This window comes from Thermobia domestica, chromosome 6 (assembly GCF_964235325.1).
Source record: "Thermobia domestica chromosome 6, izTheDome1.hap1.1, whole genome shotgun sequence".
In the NCBI taxonomy this organism is placed as follows: domain Eukaryota; kingdom Metazoa; phylum Arthropoda; class Insecta; order Zygentoma; family Lepismatidae; genus Thermobia; species Thermobia domestica.
Genome location: NC_137459.1, coordinates 172,537,394 through 172,560,287, shown reverse-complemented (window position 1 = coordinate 172,560,287; position 22,894 = coordinate 172,537,394). Strand labels below are relative to the sequence as shown.

The following is a 22,894-nucleotide window of genomic DNA, read 5'->3' as shown; positions in this document are numbered from 1 at the left end:
CACTGGTGTTATGACATCATCGGTGTTCAATAATATTAAGGTCTGGGAATTTGGTGGGCCAGGAGAGGTGTTGTATGTAGTTCATCTTTGTTAAGATGAAACTGCGTTTTAACATCTTCAGTAATATTAATTGGTGCATTGTCATTTTGAAAAATTGAGTAATTGGCCCGAAGAAACACCAAGACCATAGAATAGAGTGGTCACATAAAATGGCCATATAATCACTATTAGCCCAATAGACGATACCAGTAAAATATGACCCGCAGTATCACACAGCTGTTATGTTTGACGATAAAGAATAGGCAGTTCAGAGTATAAGCTCCTTTGGGCATTCGCCATGTATAAAAATGACGTGTTGTTGAAGTTGTTGTAAACAAGAACTCATTAGAGTATATTTCGCGTTTCCAATCATTAGCTTCCTATTTTGCGATATTCTCGACGTCATTTTCTTCACGCTAAAGCGTTATGGGCGATGTTCATTTGTTTATAAATTCCACTCCAATCGTTGATGTTCAGGTAATGCTACTCATTTCACGCTTTGATTATTGAGATAAACTGTCTCAGGTGCTGATTGAGTTCCGCAGTTACTTATGTATTTAATTCCTTGGTTGACAATCCCCTTCAACATTCCATGAATCATATCACTAAGGCTTCTCTTTCGACTACAATTATCTTCACCGATGTTGTTTCTCCATATACAACACTTGATAGTACATCTAAAACTACTAGAATATTAATTACGAATTTTCAAATTCTAAGAGCACAATAAGTTACTTTTATTTGTTGGTGTGGAATCTTACATGATGCTGAATACCAATTTGTGTCAATAGGCAACCATGAGCGATTTCACAGATATCACCTTTTTATTACTAACCCTCCCCGTAAGTATAGTGACTAGCGCGCGTGCTTTTGATGTACATGGTCCTGAGTCCCATCTTCGGTGGGAAAGCCTTGGACACGTCACAGTGATTCTCCGTAACCTGTAGGCACAGACTCGGCGCTGAGAAAGAAAGCTAAGATTGAACAAAGGCATGTATTTATGTCTTTATTTCTTTTTAACTGAATACAACTAGCCTAATATGTGGGCAAATTATTTGAAACTGTTAAACCCAAAGGCATAATAAAAGTAAATATATCTGATAATTCTGTCACTCTTCAAGTTGTAATAATAACAATGATTTAAAAGTACTGAGCCACTTTCATATAGGGTGAAGAAAACAAGTACTTTTATAACAATGAGAATCATTTAGTGATAGTGGAAATTTATTGTTTGTAAACTACGAAGAATATCAGATTTTTTTTTTTGAAAATATCTATTTAAAAAGTACACATTAGCATACGCTGCTGCTGCTGCTAAGAAATACTGTGACAAAATTCTTGTTACGAAGTAATGAGAACTCAACACTAGCTTCTCATATTATGATGAGGCATCTCGAGCAAAGGAGAGTAATCAGATATACAATGGCTAAAAGATTAATAATTATATTTGCTTTGGGAGATGGAGGCTAAGAATTTATAAGAAAATCATACAAATAACTAAAAATTTTGATTAGATTTCCGTCATATGACCAGCGGCAGCCATTTCATTTGTAAATGATTAAATGAATCTTGAAATTATTTTATTATCGATATAAAACAAACAGAATTTTGCGTTACATATAGTTTAAGTTAAATAAAATGTTGAAGTTATTTACCTCAATATTATATGTGCTTTGTTTGCAGCCTGAGTAGATACTTTGCAATCAACAAGGTTTTTAATTTTCTAAAGATTATCGTAACAGTCTATTTCGAGGTTTGTTCATATTGATATGACAACCTTACATTAAAATCATATAAATTAGCTTAACCGCTTATAGTTATTAAAATAAAATACTTTGTGTTTAACTAACAAAATTGACGGTTATGATTTAACCGTGCTTTCTATTGTAAGATTTAATATTAGAAAATATAAGTGTTTTTTTTTCACATGAACTTGAACTTCTTAAGTGGTTATGACTCTCAAAATTGTAAATAAATATTCTACGCATCATTTTCCTGCAAAGTACGTATTATTATTATTATTATTATTATTATTATTATTATTATTATTATTATTATTATTATTATATAATAGAGTAGTTAAAAGTACTATTGTAAAAATAATAGTGTTAACTACAATTTGATACGTTAAAAATATTAAAAATTATCTTATTTCTGATTATGTATAGTATTTTACGGTGTCTTCCTGTTTGGCTTCTTCCCGTTTCGCCTACTCTAACCATGATTTACATTATTATATTTTTATATTATCTTAGATGTAGACGAAACAGGTATTCCCGTTATTCCTATTCCCGTTTCGCCAACGTTTACTCGACAAGGGAAATTTAGTGTCTTAAGAAACTTTCTTACCACGATTCATTGAGAAGATTCATTTCCCAACGTAAACAACGACAAACGTGATTGGCTGTAATTCTAAAGTTCTTTGACCATCTCTAAAAATTAAAAGATGAACGCTCTGATTCAGATAATTATAAAAGTATTCCTTTCGTTAATAACAAGAGACTGAAAAACCAAAAAATGAAGGGGAACAACGAAAATTATGGGAAGCTAGTATTCCTTTTGGGAACTGGATTATAATGTTGAGTTATTTTGAAGAAGGACTCTATGTTCTATGCTTCCTTAGCAGGAACATATTTACGATAATGGTCTGATACACTTGAATCATCTCCCCAAACTTGGGAACTGTACACACGTTTGCAGAACTTCTAAAGAATGCGTATACAGATGAGTAATAAGCCTAAAAATTGGATTTGTTTACTTTTATATTACACTGAAGTAACGTTCACTTTTTAAATGATAAAAATGATGTATTAAATTATATTTTTTTTAAATTTGATTTTTAACCAGTACTTAAAATTTCCTATCCTCATTACTACGGGAATAAGTGTTCTTCAACAGAAAGTTTTGAGAGTCAGGTTTTCCTCGATAAATTACAGAGATTAATACATAAGTCGTAAAATATACATATAGAACATGTATCACTTAATTCCTATATATTCGACGATAAGGAGGGGAACGGTGGCTCAGTGGTAGAATGCTTATCTCTGGTGCGTGGGATTCCTAGTTTATCATCCTCGGTCAAGTACGCTTGTAGTGAACATCTTATCCATGTATTTTCTCGGGGTATTCCCGTTTCCTCCCATATTCTCATTCCACCAATTCTTCCATCATTATTCACTTGCCTTAATCATCGTCTCCACTAGCCAGAAGAGCATAATTGTGGGACGTTAAACTGAAATATTTCATTTCATTCGATAATAAGGAGATAGATTTTCGCTGGCGATATTTCAAACAATATAATTTTTGTACGTCTTCAGATCAAATCAAAATGATTAAGCTTCTAACGCGGAAAATCCTCTTTTACCGTGAATGGAGTCTGGTACCGACTATGTGCACTAAAATTACGTGCGCTAATTATTACCGATCAACAGTATATGCCATATTTTGTTGCTCAATACAGGCACATTTTTCTTTAGAATGTAGAATTATTGAACACCATCAGTGAGATTCTACCAACTAATTGAACATACACTTATGTAGTTGTCAGTTAGCCTGTTCTACAATAATTTACGGCGTACAATTTACAATTTTAATGAAAGGAAACGTGAACTTTTTAGGGAGTTTAGGAAATAAGTCTACTGGTTGGGGTGGGAGGCGGTCAAGAATAAGGGGATAATTTCACCTTATCTTGTATGTTGCTACATATACACAGTGTAATAACTAAACAATTTAACAATGACTTTAGTGTAAAGAAAATTTCATTTAGAAGCAAGATACCATATATTTCCTTTGAGGCTTCCCAACCATCTGCTTAGGGTTGAGATAAAGCAGGGTTAAGAGAATGAACAAATTACATAGATATAAATAACTTAACTGTATTTCTCCTAGAAATTATCAGATTTTTACGAAACAGAGCTGTGTTTTGTTATGTGTTGACTCCGAAGAACATTTTCCACTTTTTTAATATTTTATGTAATATTTCACAGACATGTTATCGGCAACTATGAATTACAAGTTCCAATGCCATCAACAAACTAATGAAACGTAATTACTTATACCACTAATTGCGTATTTTTATCAGTAAGTTCCGATTTCATTGTATAAATGATAAACACATTCTTTGTTTAAATTCTTGTATTAGAGAGAAGATGTTCTTGTAGTTATAGGGAAGATTTAACTTATCCCAGTCCTACTATTTTGTTACTGCTCTGCTCAGACCTGTTTCATAATATACACTACAGATCGGAGCTGCGTTTTGGAAAGGTACGTATCAACCCGAAACAGTTTTTGGCAATACGAAGAAAAAAACGAAAACGATCTACGGCCATGATAGGATTACATGCAAACTACAATTTTTCAGGTAGTGAAGTACAAGGAGAAGAGTTTTTCTAGTAGGAACCGTGTATTTTGTTCGAAATAAATGCAAACAAAAATAATATCCAACTAAAATCTCAATTTGAAATTTTTGCTCATATGTATCCTTTTGGTAGGCACCTCAGTTGTACATTTTTCAATTTGCCCTTAATAGCATTGGTCAAATTTAATTGATCAGACTTTTATTTGCATATCATCTGCATGCCTGAGAGCTATAATATAAACTCTCGATACTCAATTATGCTACTGCCTGTTGCACCGCGGATAATTGCCCGTTAGCTTCTAGCCTAATATTGCGTACGAGACGTGATTACATATATTGATATGGAATCAAAATATTATGGGGAAAAACATCTTATTAGTTAACCAAAATGCAAGTCTAGTTAGTACGTATTACTTTCTCTGAAACTCTGTTCTTTACTTTTGCATCAGTTCGGTTGCGCAGAACTTTCACCAGCCTTAAGAATTCTATAACAGCAAAAAGAACGAATCAAATTTATTTTGGTCACTATTAGAATGCTGGAAAGCTGCCAAATTTTTACAAATGGCTACCTGACAAAAAATTCAAATTTCTAGCTGAATTAAACATTTAAGGGAGTTGGAAGTGATCAGCTAACTTTACAGGTTTAATGACACGTTGACCAAGAAAAGTACATACCTACCTTATACTGGTTCTTCTCTGTTGTTTTTCGACGAACACACACAATTTCAGAACATTCATCTTTGATGAAATAATAATAATAATAATAATAACAATACTCTAAAAGTTACGGAAAACTTTATTCCAACTAGCCACTCCGTTCACAAGTTACGAATCAACTAAATATTTTAAGTGGATATGCATTTTGTGTGTCTTTGTTCGCTCAGACTCTACAAAAATTTCCAACAGATCTTGTTCTGTTTTCATTGTCTTGTTATATCTCCCATTCTCGTTTCATTTGGACGCAAAACATACTTTATTTCCCTTAAAGAGTTTTGGAGAATGTACGATGGACGGAGGCTGAAAGTATCACATAATTTGTTTCAACCCTGTAGTTGAGTAGATGTTAAATAGATCAGAAAATATTATAGAAGTGCCTGTCTATGATTTTCAGTTTCTAAGAAGTATACAAATGGCTTTGAGGTTCGAATGTTCAAAGTGAAACTACTTCAACTCACGTTGGCTCATTTGAACCAAGTATTTCTACAGGAACTAGTACTCAACGTATAGCATTGTTTACGGATAAACAGAAAACTTCCCTGTTCGAAAATATCTTTATTTTTTTAATTCTGAAAATACACAAGCTTCATTCTGATATTTACATACGCAACTCTTTTTCATATTTATGTGCTTCCGTGGAGTCGAACGCTTATTCAGAGCAACTTTGATAGGCATGGTTCCGAGAGGAATGTATAATTATTGAACAAATTTCGTGAGTCAATTGAAGAGCTATTTGAATCAAGAGGTAATGAACCCCTAAACAAAATGTCACATATAAATCCATTGGGAAATGACACCTTAACCATGAATCTCTAGTTTCGTACGCGCGCCATCTACGTGACCCAGAATTCCTCTACTGTAGCACCAGGGAGTTCAAATTTTATACCTACATTTTGAGTGTTTCGAAAATATTGGAGATTTTTCAATCAAAAGCATTTGCTAGATCTATATTAGTAGTAATTACCTAGGTTTAATAGGAAATACACACACACACACACACACACACACACACACATATATATATATATATATATATATATATATATATATATATATATATATATATATATATATATATATATATATAGACCATTAGGAACTTAAATATTCTACTTCAAAGCCGTGTGTCTAAATCCACAGGCAATCGCAAAATGGCACTTTTGGAAACATTTTTCACCTACTCAGCCTCCTTTACGTAACTATTATTTTTAAGTATAATATATGACACTTCGGGCTATCTTCTGTTCCATACAGTTCACAGAATATATATTTTAATTTACGAAGTCTTGCGCTATGCGTGTGACATATTAATATACTCTCTTGCAATTCGAATTGGAAATGATTTATAATGGAATAACCACTTAAGAGGTTAATTTCTTTTATATTATTAATGAGTGATGTATTTACTGTCTTCTAACAATTGAAGGTACCACGGGAGCAAAGTTTTAAAAGATGGTGGTAGACTGAAGGCAACCTTAGAGCAAGACCAGAAGCTTTACTATTTGGCACGACTAGAAATCAATAACGTCGAAACGAGTGATGGAGGAGAGTACAAAGCTGTAGCAAAGAACAAACACGGCGAAGGAACTGCTACAATAAATTTAAATTTTGAAGGAGGTGGCAAACCAAAGTAAGTTTTTCATTAACTTATAAACATTAAAGTAAAAGACGCTCATTCGTTTATTTATTCATATGATCAGATGTAACTCATTTATATACTACTACTATTATTATTATTATTATTATTATTATTATTATTGTTAATAATAATAATAATAATACATCACCATGGCAGAAATGATCCAACTTAGAAATTACGTCTCCTTCACGCAGAAATAAAATGATAAAGTGTTAAATTACAAGATAAATTTACCTGGAAATTGACGATAAAGATACGTTTTCAAATATTTGATATTGAATCAGCTAAGATTACTCACATTTTCAAGGTGGTACAGACTAACTAACAACTCTTTAGTTAAGCAAGGTCCCCATGAACTAACGAACTTTTCGATAATTAATCTGTTTTTATTTTTCAATTTAAGTAGAGTAACGCAATATATGTAATTTGTGTGAGTTTTGTTTGTTTTACGCTTTATGACTCCACTTAGTGCACTAATTAAATCTGACTTCTTGTTTCTTATATTACAGAGAAACAAAGAACTAAAACACATTAAGATATCAGATTTTAGTATATGAATTCACAAACAACTTATCTCTAATAATTTACGGTATAAACATCACTTGAAACTATGAATCTTGCCGTAAACCTAACGAATACCGGAATAAAATACATATTAAAATATTCAGATTAAATTTTATATGTTAAAATATCAAAATCAGCTGAAAATAGTAAAGTATACTTGCTAGTTTACGAATAATGACTTCAATCTACATATTTTCTTGAATTGTATTGTTTGAAGGCTCAACAAGAAGAAACTTTAGTAAATACGCTTTCTACATATTTTATTTCCTCTTACTTGTGAGTCCTCTTTGCTGGTCTAATGGCTAGCATGTGTGCTTTTAATCCTCGTGATCCGGGGTTCCATTCCCGAAGGGAGAGTACCAAAATTTAATTTTACAATCATTCACCTTCAATACTCATCCGTCCTTTTAGCCTAAAGGGCATATTCGTGGGACGTTAAACTAAAGAAAATATTTTTTTCTTATTTGTGTAATTTTTCAAAACATCACATCGTATTGGAAAAACTTTCCAATCTTGCTAAGTAGTGTTGCATTGTTAAGACCTGCAATACGTACTACTACTATTGCTTTTATTACGAAAGTTGATGTTTGTACTACTAAGAATACTCATTGGAACGAAGTTTTTTGTTTCAATTTCAATTCAGTTATCACAGTAGAAATAGTTCATTTATAGTTTAAGTACTTACATTTTACTTTAAATGTTATATATATATATATATATATATATATATATATATATATATATATATATATATATATAGGGTGTTTCAAAACAACACCGACAACGTTTGGGAAGTGATTCCTGACATCAAGATAAGACGAAAAGTATAGACCATCCTGGGTGCACAAATGCTTCCTTTTGGAGTTATAGACTGCCAAAAACTTGGAAAAATGAACTTTACAAGTCCATAACTCCAAAACTATGGGACCTACCGTAATCGGGTCAAGAGTTCACTTAGAAACTAGTGTGTGCCCTATCCAAATATCCATGTTTCAGAATTCTGCTGTATTTCCGCAATGATTTTTATAGAGGTACTTGGTGAGTACTTCAAATTATATGCCCGTAGCCAAACTGCCAATCTCTAGTTGTTGTTTGAGTACCTTAGAATTCTGAAAAATGTATTTCTGGATAGTGCACATATTAGTCCCTAAGTGAAGTCTTGACCCGAGTACGGTAGGTCCCATAGTTTTGGAGCTATGAACCTTCAAATTTCATTTTTTTTCAAGTTTTCGGCAGTTTATAACTCCGAAAGGAAGCATTTGTGCACCCAGGTTAGTCTATACTTTTTGTCTTATCTTGGTGTCAGGAATCACATCCCAAACGTTGTCGGTGTTGTTTTGAAATTAATAAATGTATTGTTATTGTATTTTATAATTAATAAATGTAAGAACAAATACGTAATTTTTTAGTAAATTAAGAAAATTAAAAAAAAAACAAAAGAAGAGAACTAATATTATTGAGAAAGCATGAATGTGTTTTGTGATCATTGCTAGAGGTTTATATTATTGCTCATTGGAAGTTACATCCTCCCTAACGTTATGAGGAAGAGATTCGCCTATACCACCCAATGGTTACTAGACTACAGTTGCGCTAACATGTCGGTACTGTAGAGAACTTGACGTTCTTAATTTTCCTTCCTTTCAAAAATAATTATTTTAGCACTCAAATGAAGATTCAAACTTAAGGAAAACAATAGTTACGTGTATCAATACATTCCGATCCCCACAAGTGCGTATAACTTTCAAAGCTGAAACCAAATGTTCAAGTTCACCATTGTGTTATTTCATACTATAACTTTGAATTTTCCATACGAACGAGTATTGTGATTGAAATTTATATAATATAATATTAAATAAGATCATTCTGTTTGCAAGAAGAACTATCTTGTTTTGATCGTTATTTTAGGTTGTAACAATGCGCATAAATCTCTAATCAGAAAAAAAATATAGAGTTGGCTATAAACAAATACAAAAATTAAACTGAAGGTTTACACGAACAAGTAAGGACTTTATACGTATTTTAGACACATCCTATCGATAATTTGAAGAGTAAAAAATTAATGATATATTTTTAGTCATTTTAACTCCATTCATTCAGGAAGACAGCAAACCGAATAAACTGTTATGAATTTCTATGTCTTCCACTCACTTTATTTTATTTTATTTATTTTTTAGTGAAATTTATCGCTTTACTTTATCTTGTATTTCATTATCCACTAATATACAAATAATGGAAAGACTATAATAAAATTCAACTTATCTGACTAACACGACGTTCAACTACCTTTAGCCTGTAATACAGTTGTATTCGTCACGGGATCCCTTTCAGCTTATCTGGTGCCTACGCGCGCGCCGTTGGTATACGTAATCCCGAGACCGATTCCTGGTGGAAGAGAATAGAACGTATTACGGCGGTTTGAATTCCACCTTAAGTTGTATATCTACGTCTCGAAAGAGAGTTGTACTTTAACAAACAATCATTTGTCACACGTGAATCGTTTCCAGATAAATAGTATACCAATCTTCATTTCTTTCATCACTTAGGTGGGTCCGTGATAATGGAGAAGGAAAAGTGTTTTGTTTTCTGCTCTAAAACTAGAATAGATGTCCAATAATGTTTTAGCTGCGGGATTGAGCGGGCTAATTTCCCATAATATTTATGTTGAGGAATTGATCGAGCTAAGGGAAATGTGGAACTCCAAACCATTCCTGAGCATGTCTAGCCGTGTGTATTGAATTATTGTCATCTTGGAAGATTGTGTTGTAAGGGAATAATATTTGTTTCAATAAATGCACCTGTTCAACTAAAATGCATACATAATCGCTAGCATTGATTCATATTTGAGAGTAGTAATAGGTCGAATGAAATATCAATGATCGAATTCGTATGGTATGTCATATCGACAGTAAATTAAGTTGCAAAGAATCTTACCAGCTGTAAAAATTTTAAAATAATCTCTACTATGTTGAAGTATATACCAAAGACAGATCAATGCGTACGAGCATACTGATAGCAATTTATTTCAAACTCGACCACTGCAGGACATCAGGGAATTTCCATATTACTTTTTCCCAATTATTGACAGTCAATGTTTAATGCTACCGGCACCATCGTTTTCGTGCTACTCCATTGTCGGCGGTGATTAGAGGTTTGGAATTCGCAACCCAATCTCAAATGTTGAGTTCGTGTAGCTCTTGTCAAACTGTGATTGTAGAAACAGGTCATTCCAAATGATGATTGAATTCTACAATCAGTTGAACGCACCAGGTCTACAGTTCCTTCTGAATAAACTCTTCAACTCTTGGCGATCCCTTTCCCGTAGATGAGCTCCCTCGTGACTATGTGGATAGCATATTTGCCTTTGAAGCGGGGGACCCTGGTTCGATTACCGACGGGAGTTCATGTGTTTTGGATTCCATGCTACGCTATGGGTCCACGTCTCACGTACCATTGCTGCTGAATGGGACGATAAACTCAAATCAAATCAAACCTTGCACATAGGTTGGATTCCGACCACTAGTTTCTTCTCTGATTTTGTTTTGCGGCGAGTTTCATATGCCGTCATCACGTTGGCCACTGTTGCTCTCGATATATCTAACATACTGACATTCTTGGATACATGAACACTTGCTCCAACTAAACTTGAACCTACAATTTTGAAAGTCGGTGTGATCTTTTAGTTTACACCACAAATATTTGCTTTATTGTACACACGAATCCGTAATATTCCGTTTCACACACCACTCACTACCAGCGAACACAGCACTGACCCAAGGCAACCACAGTGAACGAATGCTTAGTGTTACTAACTCACAAAAATTACATGTTTCAGTAGACGAGTGTTTCCATTATTTTGACAGGTATCTGTATATATTATCTAAATTAATGTAAATGTTATTCCTGGTGTGGACAAAAAGTAATTTTTAGAGCAATTTCAGTACAGTGAGAAAGGCGTGAGGTTACTGTTGCAATAAATTCGTTTTGTGTACCAAAAAAAAAAGTTCCAATAGGTCGACTGGAAGTATACCAAAAAATAGCAATAAATGTGTTACTGGCCCACTAAAATAAGATTATTCGTTGGTCTTAAGTCGCTGAAATTCGTATTGCATTGATATTATCCTTATTAAAAGGTAAACATTTAACAGTTTTTGAATAACGGTAATATGCAAACTTCAAAACATTTAAAAGATAGGGGTTGCATAAGTATTTAAGCAAAAATATTAAGACATTATTAATTATATCATAGACACCTGTATGTCAGCGATGCTAATTCCCAATAATTCCCAGGCTAATAAGTGTCGCTACCTGCACTGCTTACTAATTACGACAAGATATGTCGCTAGAATAGAGCAATTTGAAGACGAGCCGGGGGCTTGAGGAGAACAACTAGTTTTAGTCAAGTTAAAACTAAAGTATTCTAGAAGGAACCAAAATTAACCACTTCAATAGAGCTTGTCTCTGCTGCTGTTAAAGTAGGAGGGAGAATTGCACTAGATGGCAAAATTTTGAAAATATAGATCCAAAAGATTGTGATTCTAGAAGCACTCCCTGAGGATGGACAAATCTTTTTTTATTAAGCATCTGTAGACATTCTCTCCGATTCAACGTTGTGTTCTATCGCATCTAAAAACGCGCTCTTCCTTTGAAGGGTTAATTGATAGGCGTTGAGTGATCTTAGATAATATTTGTTAAATAAATATATGGTCAATTCCTCTTACGTATACATAAATAATTTCCGTTAATTTTAGCCAAAAGAAAATTCACTAAAAGCCCTTCTAAAAACGAACAAAGTATTTTTATTCTGGTCTAGCAAAAGGATTAATTGTGACATTTTTTAAATTATCAAATTCTAATCTTTATACTGTTTTGCATAACCTTTCTAGCGTTCATATAAACTAATTAACTACTACAAGAATCTTCGAACAAATATTATTCAGCATCATTACTGTATTCTACAAACATTTTAAATTCGTTAGATTCTCAGGAAAACTATTGTTAGTAATAAAACTGAAGTTAATAAATTAAAATTTTTCGAGTGCTCTAAATTTAAGATAAGTTTTATTCTGTTGGCGATGTACTTTAAATATTCATATAAATGTTTTTAACATATTTTCATATACTGAGATAAAATTCTTTTAGAATTCCAGATGGAAAAGCTCCTCGTTTTCCAAAGAAGCCTACGATACGACAAGAAGGTGATATTCTCATAATGGAATGCATTTTGGAAGCAAATCCTCTTCCAGAGATCTCGTGGTACCAGGGTAACAAAGTGATTACAGATAGCAGTCGAGTGAAGATGTCAAGAAAATCCACAGGAAAGGACACATACCTACTCACACTTGAAATAAATAATCCTACAAAACAAGATGGTGGCAACTACCGGTGTAATGCCTTCAATACTTTTGGCGAGAGCAACGCCAATATTGCATTGAACTTCCAAGGTATGATATCACTTGGAACAGGAAGGACAATGAAGTTACATTATTTTTATCGTTTTCTTTCTTTATTATTTTTTTTACGAATTTTCTTTCTTCGTATTTTGGTTTGCTTGTTTTTTGTTCTGTAGAATGCATTTGTTGATTGATTTTTTTTTGGATGATGGCTGTTGATATTCATATTGTGCCATTTTCTGTATGTTGTGTGTATTTTTACTATGACTATTAATGCTGATTTTCCTCCTCATGCCTGATTTCTCATCAATTGAACTTTTCTTCAGTTTTCAGCGTGTCTGGAGCTTCCGCATGACCTCTTCCGCGTGGGCCTGCTAGCAAATGCTGATTCAGAATGCCAGTGTGCTACTTACGAGAATGTTATATATTTGTGACCATTGTTTCAATATATTTTCATTATTGATTGAGTTCCAGCTTCAACAATACGTCCAATCATTGTGTGTAATTTAGGTTTTCAATATGAATACTGATTCAAATGTAACTTTCCTTTCCGACATCACAGCTAAAGAATACTGTTAAATGCTATGTTTATTTTCTAGGTGGCGATGAAGCCGGTGGATTTGCTCCAACTTTTGTTGAGAAACCAAAAATCATTCCAAACGAGAATGGCACTCTCATCACAATGAGATGTAGATGTAAAGCAAAACCAAAGCCTGAAGTCACTTGGTACAGAGGAACTTCAGTTGTTAAAGAATCGTCAAAGATTAAAATAAAATGCTCAGACAAAGGCGAAGACACATACGACTTGATCATGGAAATAAAGGTACAGAAAGTTTGAGTAGAGTTTGCTCTTAGATTATAAATTCATAGTTGTTAAAAATAATATGTACGCGAGAGCTAAATTCCCCAGCTTATAGGGGAATATGTAAAGGGCTCGAGGCAAGATAATGCTATGCTACTTTTCGATGGTTTCGAGATAAATGAGAATTAAGTTTTACAAAAAAAAAAAAAAAAAAAAAAAAATTAAAAAATCCACAAGTAACAGCTTCATTTTCTTCTCGGAAAATGAAACTACAATGGATGGTTCCCCGCTTCTTCTACCAATATAGTTCAAGTTCGAATAAATTTTAACTTTTTCCTCCTTAGATCATTTATTTCAATGAAAGTGTAATGATAAAAATACAGAAGATAGTCTACTTTGGGCACAAACATTACAATACCATACGTCACAGAATACGTCTTTAATCAAATTGATATGATTAAAATACTTAGCTTGAAGCGAGTACTATCTTTCAAAAAGTCATTTCAAACGGATCAGATGTTTTCCCGACCCGGAAAACTAAGAATTCTACACAAACCTCAGTCACTTTTGACATTTTATTTTTCACCTTCACCACTCCATCCTTTCCAGATGAGGATGATCTTGATGAGTTAAACAGCATATGGAGCGTCACTACTCATTTCAGCGGCCGCGAAAACTGGACTCGACACTAATATCGATTGTTTTCTATTATGTTTACATGTGACGGTTTCATGAGTGTCATTCTTTATCTAAGCTACCTCTAAAACTATAGATTCGACATTAATATCGGTCGCTTCTCATATTTTTTTGTCTATCCCTACTACTCTCCCTAGAAGCGTTCAGGGGCTTATCACTCTAATTAGCTAAGCTTTTTCCATTTTCTCAATATACAAATTTTGGAGAACTCAAGTACAATATATATATTTTGTCATCCTTTCGTAATGTCCACTTTTCTGCTCTGTATAATGCAATATTCATCACTTCACTTCATTTCGTAACTCTTCATTCAATGAACACATAATGTGCTTCTCATCATTATTAGCACAATCATCTTAAAGATATTTCACCATTTCGCACGCTATTTTTTATCTATCACTTACATTTCATGCCTTCGTTAATAAGTGTAGAAAATAGCTATGTATGTTACTTTTCAATTATCCAAGTCACCATTACTCTATTCTTTTCTATATTTATTTTAATCTCAAATAATTTGCACAGTTTTTCTTTATCTTCTTTGACATCATGTTAACTTTCGATTTAGATTCTCCAACGGTAACCAAACCACCTAAAAAGCAATTATAACTTACTATTCCTTCTACATCCCATCAAATTAACCTGTTTTCTAATCAAACGCTTCTTCGTCATTCTTCTATATAGTAAATAATGCTATTGAAAAGCAAAATTTTTGTCGAACGCCTCTACCAATTTCACTATTCTATCATTTCTTGTATTCCAACTTTTAATGATTTGTTCATATATGAATTTCTTCTAAGTCATATATTCCATTTTGTCCCAAGCATCTTTCAGATTGCCCATTTCAATCAGTCAAAAGTCTTTTCTAAATCAACGAATACATGCACTTCCTTTCCATTATCTAGAAAGCTTTCACCAACTTTATGCGCTGAAAACTAATTACATCTTTGCGCTATGCTTCCTTTCAAATCATAACTGTTCAGCTCCTTTACTTCTTTGTCGATATAATCTCTTTCTCATTCGAAGCTCAATGTCTGCTATGTGCGATGTGAAACTTAGACACTGGCGTCAAAACATTTTAGATCTGCCACTATACAGTACATTGTCCGATTTAAACGAAATTCGCACAACAGAATGTGTGCCTACAAAGGGTATGCTTATCTTAGTTTGAAGGTTCCAGCACACTGGTTAGCACAAACGACAGGCTGATCTTAGTGTTTGAAGGGGTAGTCATTCCACTGAATTGCCGTTTGTGTGTCATGTTCTGTTAGTGGTCCATCAGTGGTGTACACAATGGGAGTCAGGGTTACCATAGCCTACGTGTTGTTTTCAGTGCCTCTGCGGTGTACTGAAGTACTCCTAGGAAGAAACATATTCGGGTCACCTAACTGACAAGACAGTGACCTCCAGTACAATCACAGCCACCATGGCTCTCCGAATACTCAATAAGCGCACGAACAATAAACAATCGATTATTGAATATTGATCTACGTCCTGCATTACTTTCACACGAGTACTGCTGACGATTATTTCCAAGAACGTTTTCCGTGGTATCCGGGGAGACTGCATAGAGGGTGGTGGTATTCAGTAATGAGAGTAGTTTGTATCTTAGACATAGAGATGGCTCCGTGTGTGCGTATTTAAACTTGCAGGCTGGAGTGAAAATCCAGTGTTTCTCATTCGTCATATAGAATCCACACTTCACTTTCTGATATTTGATCCCGTTCGTCTCTTATCTTTATTCAGGTGAATATGATTAGAACATCGAGCTTTGTCGTCAAACCTGTCCTCCAACTATGCATTTTCTGGGACCCTATCTTTCAGCAGGATATTGCGCATCCCCATAGCGTCAGGTGAACCCGGAGTGCTCTCTCCTGTATATGCTCACTACTCTAGCCTTCTAAGCCTTATAAACACGCGTGGGAAATGGTGGTTTGGGGCCTGACCACCAGCTGGCTTTGAATCAACCGTCTCCCAAGACAGACATAGCCTATAGCATCTCACCGACTATGCGTCCGAAAAGTTGTGTGACCGGTTGGAGCACACGTTCTATTAAGATAAACACTGAAACATGTTTGGTAATATGTTCGGGATGTGCCTTGGGTACCATGTTGGAAACAGTAAATCTACTACAGCATTCTTTCTGTATATCAACTTTGGGTCAGATCTGCCAATTCCTACTATGTGTTCTTAAATGCGGTTGCGCCAATGTAGTTCTATAGTCTTCAAAAAGCTTATTTGTTTCTGAGCTAATGAAGCTAATGAAACTTTCTGTACGAAGTTTTATGACTTTTCTCTCATCATTTGATTACAAATTCCAAATATTTCTTTTTATCTTTCCCTGTATTCTCAGAACACGCAATAAGACTAATCTTTATTCTTCATTTCACTGTATATTCCTTGTCCTTTAGTATCGCATATAGTTTGCGATTCTCTATAGTTTATTCTTTTTGTCGTACAACTCAATGTTTTCTTTTCATCATTTTATGCTGCATTTCACCCATTAAAGAACCATTTCCATCCTTAGTTTCTATATTTTCATAATACATTTTCCTTGCTACTTTCCATTTTCATAGAATTTACCCCCATATAAATTGTCCCATTACATCTATTGTATATTTTCCAGTCTTTCTTAATTTCACTTCTTGATTCGGATTGGACTTTCTATACATTATTTTACAGTCTCCAGTACAACTTTGTTTCCATACTTTTCTTCCCCTATTTTTCCAAAATTTCCCCTAGATCCCATGCTTCTTACCTGTGCTATCTTCATGATACTTTTGCTCGCAAAGTTAAAATGCTTTCACAACTAATTAGTTCCTGTATCTGATTTCTCTTAATTTAAATACTTTTCTTCGAAATATCAAACTTATTTTTACTTTGTCGTTTCTAAACTTTTCGGTTGTCTTCTACTTTACTTTCTGAATGTATTTTTCGCTGGGATTTCACCTCAGTCAGTGTATGATTTTGATCTGACAACGTTTGTGATCTTTTAAACTATTAGCGTTCAATATCTTTGCCTTGACATAACAATTATATGCTTCAACAATATTCTTTAATTGTATATTCCTCTACCTTTCTTATTTTACTTCTATCACACTACAGCAGTCAGAAGACAATTCCTTCTCAGAAGATAAGTTTCATATAAGCGTACACACAATATAATACTGCTACTTAACAAAAAATATAACGTTCATGTGTTCCTCCTATGTCTTTAATTCTTCCATATACATATGTTGGTTAATAAGTAGTGGCAACACTGTTCTCTCGTCAGAGTCACAGGGCTTTGTCTCTGTACTACAAGCCTTCTATAGCTGATAAGGGAATGTATCGCGATGAAGTGTGGCTTGTGGTAATGGTTCTGTGTTATTCAGTCAAAAGCACCAGTGTCGTAAAATAGAGGAGGAAAGTAGAAGCGCCATAAAGATGTATTTCAGAAAGTTGAATATGTGCGTGGATCAAGATTGAAGTGCCACGTGGGTGTACTGCTCAACAATGTTTTCAGGAACTTTGTGACCATCTTTCGCCAAAATGAAGAAACAACTTCGCGCGAAGCACTACGACACAAGAGAAACCATTATCCATGTTGTATGGCGGCCCCTGCGGTACATCGACAAAAAAATTGACAAGCTGACGTAATAAAACGCCTTCCACACTTGTGACAGGAGGTGATATAGATGTTAGGTGATTAAATTGTTCTTCTGTGCGTAAATTCAAACACGAATGTTGCTATCTCTTTTTATCCAGCTCTTGTAAGTACTTTCAGTCTTAATTTGTTTCCTCTTCTACACAGAATTTTTTGAGGGAACTCGTCTCTCCTTTCCCCTGCCAGAGACGCCCGTGTCTCTAGTCTTGATAAACAGTATGGTGCGGAACTTCCACATGTTGCAAAAAAATGTCCTTCGTACATTTTGGCATCGAATCAAACAGACATTGAATGTATTTCTGAGAAATTGTGTGCCACGTTGCTTGTATGCTAGTCTGGATGACAGCGATGATATTTACTGAAGGACCATAACAGACAAGGTGCCAACTAATCACGTCATACACGTGTTCTATGAGCGACATGTCAGGGGAACGTGTAGCCCTGCAAAAAGTCAGTTCATCTTTCCTTGAAAAAGGCTTGCACATAGTGAGGTACACGTAGCCGTTCATACGCACGCCGAATGGTGTAATATTTAACTTGCTAACATTCACGACCAGCTGTTCTGAGAGCAAAAGGTTATCCAACACCATATTAATCTTGTAAGTTGCACTTTTAGGGGTGTTTCCATTAAATTGATAACTAACTGTATATACAGTATATACCTGTAATGATGTAACTTATATTTCATTTTGCAATCTAAGAAATAAGCTTTTTAATGCAATGTTATTACTGCTTACTCATTATATGTATCTATTCGGAAATAAGACCAAAAATAAGCATTATATTTACTTTTTTTTAAAAAAAAAGAACAAATTCAGAAACAATTTATATACGAGTTCTTTAAATTCTGTTACTTTATCACCCTTCACCCCAAAATTTTTGGTGATATAAACATTCGGAAAAATATCGGTTTAGTTTTTGTTTTCTACCTGACGGTTCAATTAAACGATATTTCTTTTAAATATCATAAATTGTAAGGAAGATAGTAAGATTTTAAACGATTGTTTGGAAGATTATTTGAAAATATTTTTTTAACTTAAAACATATAACTTCGCACATTGGTATGAACAGACCCGGATTTAGGTTAGATGAGGCCATAAGCTATTGAAAGCAATGAGTCTCTTTATATGTCCAGCTATTCTTTGTTCTTCAGCTTCATGCTACAAGTTGCCATAAAATGAGCAAACTAGTGATATTTTAGGGAGACGGCTAACAGGAGAGGCATCATTACTTACACAATAGAAGGCTTATAGAACACAAAACATTGTTACTGTAAGGCTACGTAGGTTTCATTTTATCTTATATTTTCAAAATGTGCATCCAGTTTTCGTTCCTTTAAATTTTTGGGCCCCCCAGGAGAGAGGGGTCCCTAAGCTATAGCTTGTTTAGCTTATATGTAAATCTGCTACTGGGTATGAAATAATTTCAGCAACACTATTTTTTTCATTTTTTCTTTCTTACAGGATCCATCAGGTGCAGATGGCGGAACTTACAGGTGTCATGTAAGAAACGAGTTTGGAGAAAGTAACGCAAACCTTAATCTGAACATCGAAGCTGAACCGGAACCTGAGGGCAATGGCCCTACGTTCATTGAGAAGCCCAAAATTTTATCAGAACAAAACGGAAAACTTGTCATTATGGAATGTAAAGTACGGGCTGACCCAAAACCTACAATCGTTTGGTACCACGAAGGAAAAGTCGTTAAAGAATCATCCAAAATTAGTATTAGTATGCAGCAATCAAAAGATGAATACTACATTAAATTGGAGCTAAAGGTAGGTGGATGTTTGCTTTTCTTAGTATAAAAAGAAAAAAAGACGAAAATCTCACAGTTATGGCACATTCCTGAGATAATGTGTTGCAACTATGAATGTTAATACTGTTCAAGTGGTTAATTTTATTAATAGTAAGTTTTTATCAGGCCGGCTCTACTATATGTGCAACACGTGCATTTGCACAAAGCGGCAAATTTCGAGGGGTGGCAAAATCTGTCATAACTATATTATTTAAAACAAATATTTCTTGCTGGAAATAGACTTCATGATGATGATAGTTAAATTTACTAAGCTGACCTTCCACTTGAATACTACATTCACAAACCATGTTTAGGTCGCATTAATTTATGAGTGACATGGACAGTTCTAAAGCAAATGGTCAAACAAATCCCAGTATGAATTGCTTAATTGTTGTCAAATACAAGAACTCAATTTTCGAACAGTAGCGAACGCCTGTTCCATTTAGTTACTTATCGCAATTTTGGTATGAAAAGTAGTCTTTCTAACAAACAAGTTCCTTATCATTGAAGGTGGAAACAAGTTTTATTTTTAAAAAGTTAACACATGTAGAAGGAAAATCAATAAAGATAAAAGAGCTAGTTGCACTGGAATTGCAAACTGGTATATTGAGATTGGAACTCGATATTGAATTCTATAAGAAGGATTACTATCTTTCCTCTGCAGGTGTGTTTGATTTATTTTTAACTAACATAATAGATTAATATTTAAAGAAAAATGGACATAATGGGATTGTATTTTTAGTGTTTAGGCCTTTCTGATTGCGAGTGGATTTTCCCTTCCCTTCGTTGTTCATGATGAAGTAGCCTACTTAAAATCGTGGCTTTTAAGATTTGTTCTTTCTGGAGAAAGGGAAGGGGGCAAATGATTCCTTCGCACGGGGCGGCAAATTTCCTAGGGCCGACCCTGGTTTTAATACATATAAATTCTGGGAGAATTTTAATTCTTACTAGCTGAACCTGTGCTCTCTACACAGCGCATCATTCACAAATGAGCATGAATCTCCTTTTATTCTTCACATCTGTACATGTAAATTTACAGACACAAGTGAGACGTCTTGATTTAAAAAAAAATGGCAAGAGATACCATAAAGGCAAGATTTTTTCAATTACTTTTTTCAATATCTCGCACCGTTTGCAAGATTTGAGCCTACTTCCGGTTGGAGCTTTTAATTCATGTATGATCAGTGTTTTATTTCTTCTTGCATGCAGTATGTAATAAGCGAATACATTACACACACAATTAATTAAATGTCAATGATATATCCAAAAGTTATAGGTTGGAGCTCAGGCGCTTTTGTTGCTATTGTAGCATTTTAATAGATAGATTATTATTCATTTAAACTTTTCATATTTATAAATAAACAATTCAGGAAAGTAAAACTAACATAACATTTACCCGACTCTTGTTGGTTTATTTCATGTGTCTGAATTTTCTGTACGTTAAAGTAATTTTTTTGAACATTTCAAGTTTAGAGTGCACCGTCTAAAAGCAAAAATGCTACTTTGCTTAATTTTATTGCCTGCTTAATGAGTTAGCACAACGTTGTGATAAGTTTTACCATTATCGAATTTCAGTTATAAGTATAATTTCAGCAGACCAATAAATTCAAAAATTTTGTTTTTTATGTTTTCACTGCTTGATATTCAATATATCCTATGATGCCTCTATTCTGTCTGCGTTACCTAATTGACTATTTCAAAAATAGCAAATTTAACACCAAATTTAATTAATTCAAACGTTTTTATTTGAGAATATATGGACTGTTATTAAACTTCTCCGTGGCACTGAATCTCGAAAGGCTTAAGTAGATCGTTCTGCTAGTAAGGAGAATTTGAAATTTACTTGAGAAATTTGGGAAAGCATTTAGCTTCAAAATTATTTAGATAATTTAACTACTAAAAGCATGAGCAAAACGATATTATCAAAAACAACTCCAATACATATAAACAAAATAACAATTGAATATACTTGTAACTATCAGAAGTACCCATTCTTTAAATAAAGCACTTGGAAAAAAAGATAAGCTTTACTTGTACCAGAATACAAATTTGATCCAAGTTCGATTTCACTAGATTTACATAAATTCTTCACACATCTCTTACTAAATAAAGCTTTATAATCCCAAGTCTGTTGTTTGTGATTGCATCATGGAAAACGGGCTACCCGTTTGAAGTGAATCTTGGTACATAGTTCCTGTCTCAAGGTTTTTGTCATGTCACATTGATTAACGGGCGTATCATTAAGGGTAGGGGAGTTCAAAATTTTTGCCAAAAATAAAGTATCTTATGGGTTTTTATAATTACTCTTTCATTGAAATATGTATTCTCAGGAGGGAAGGAGTTTCAAATATTTTTCGTGAACCAGTTCTCCCCGATTGAAGAACGGGTATTTCAGCATTTATAGAGAAACCAAAAACTCTTATCCTTGTAGTAAACCAACTGAAAGATAATACTAATTTCAGTCATTTTATTTACTGTCAAATGCACATTTAAGAAACTCAGTAGAAGTTGACGCATCTGGTACAAAATTTGTACAGAAGAAAAGGTGAAATGATTCCAACATTGGTGAAATGCCGAACATATTTATATTGGGGTGGTCAATAAACATACAGTATTCATTTTAATAGGACATTTAACCACCCCGAATGGCCATACAACCAGTTGTTGAGCTAAGTAGCCACTTGTAGAGATACCAAATGTCTGTCTGGGGTATGATGCCTTACGCTAGCTGTAGGTTTTCGCGTAGTTCGATGATATTCGTTTCTGGAGCTCGGCTAGCGGTCAGGCGCCTTGCTAGCATATCTCACATATTCTCAATAGGGTTTGGATTCGGAGAGATCTATCGTGCTAGTTTGAAAGACGACTATACTGTCTGGATCACTCTGTTGCTCTTGTAGTATAGGATGCAAGGTAGCTTGCTGCAAGATGAGGTCTAGATGAGGTCGGGAAACCAGACTGATGCATTTACGAATGTGGGATGCATCAGTCATAGTCCCCTGGTTAAAAATATAAGGCATGCGAAAAGTATATGTAACTTACTATCTCCATACCAGAATGTCGGCTGTAGGTCCTACATAACGAGTGGGAAAACATTTAATTTCCCACTCACCTGCACGTCTACGACGGACAGGTACACAGCCGCTTAGTTATATTCCACTAGTTTCATTGTCATTTAACTGTCACCTTCAATTAAAATATCAGTAGAGGTAGTTGTTGTACTGAAAAATTTTACAAACCAATTTTACAAACAAT

At 34.1% G+C, this 22,894-nt stretch overlaps 1 protein-coding gene across 50 annotated transcripts in view; it reads left to right on the top strand.

The window, feature by feature from the left end:
- The window catches only part of bt (projectin protein bent), a 437,567-nt gene that overhangs the window by 41,589 nt on the left and 373,084 nt on the right, over window positions 1-22,894 (top strand). For all 50 annotated transcript variants that reach the window (XM_081762406.1, XM_081762402.1, XM_081762405.1 and 47 more), the window contains exons 7-10: window positions 6,540-6,743; window positions 12,456-12,757; window positions 13,306-13,529; window positions 19,311-19,622. In XM_081762406.1, coding sequence (XP_081618532.1) covers window positions 6,540-6,743; window positions 12,456-12,757; window positions 13,306-13,529; window positions 19,311-19,622 — 1,042 coding nt within the window. The remainder of the gene's footprint in view (window positions 1-6,539; window positions 6,744-12,455; window positions 12,758-13,305; window positions 13,530-19,310; window positions 19,623-22,894) is intronic.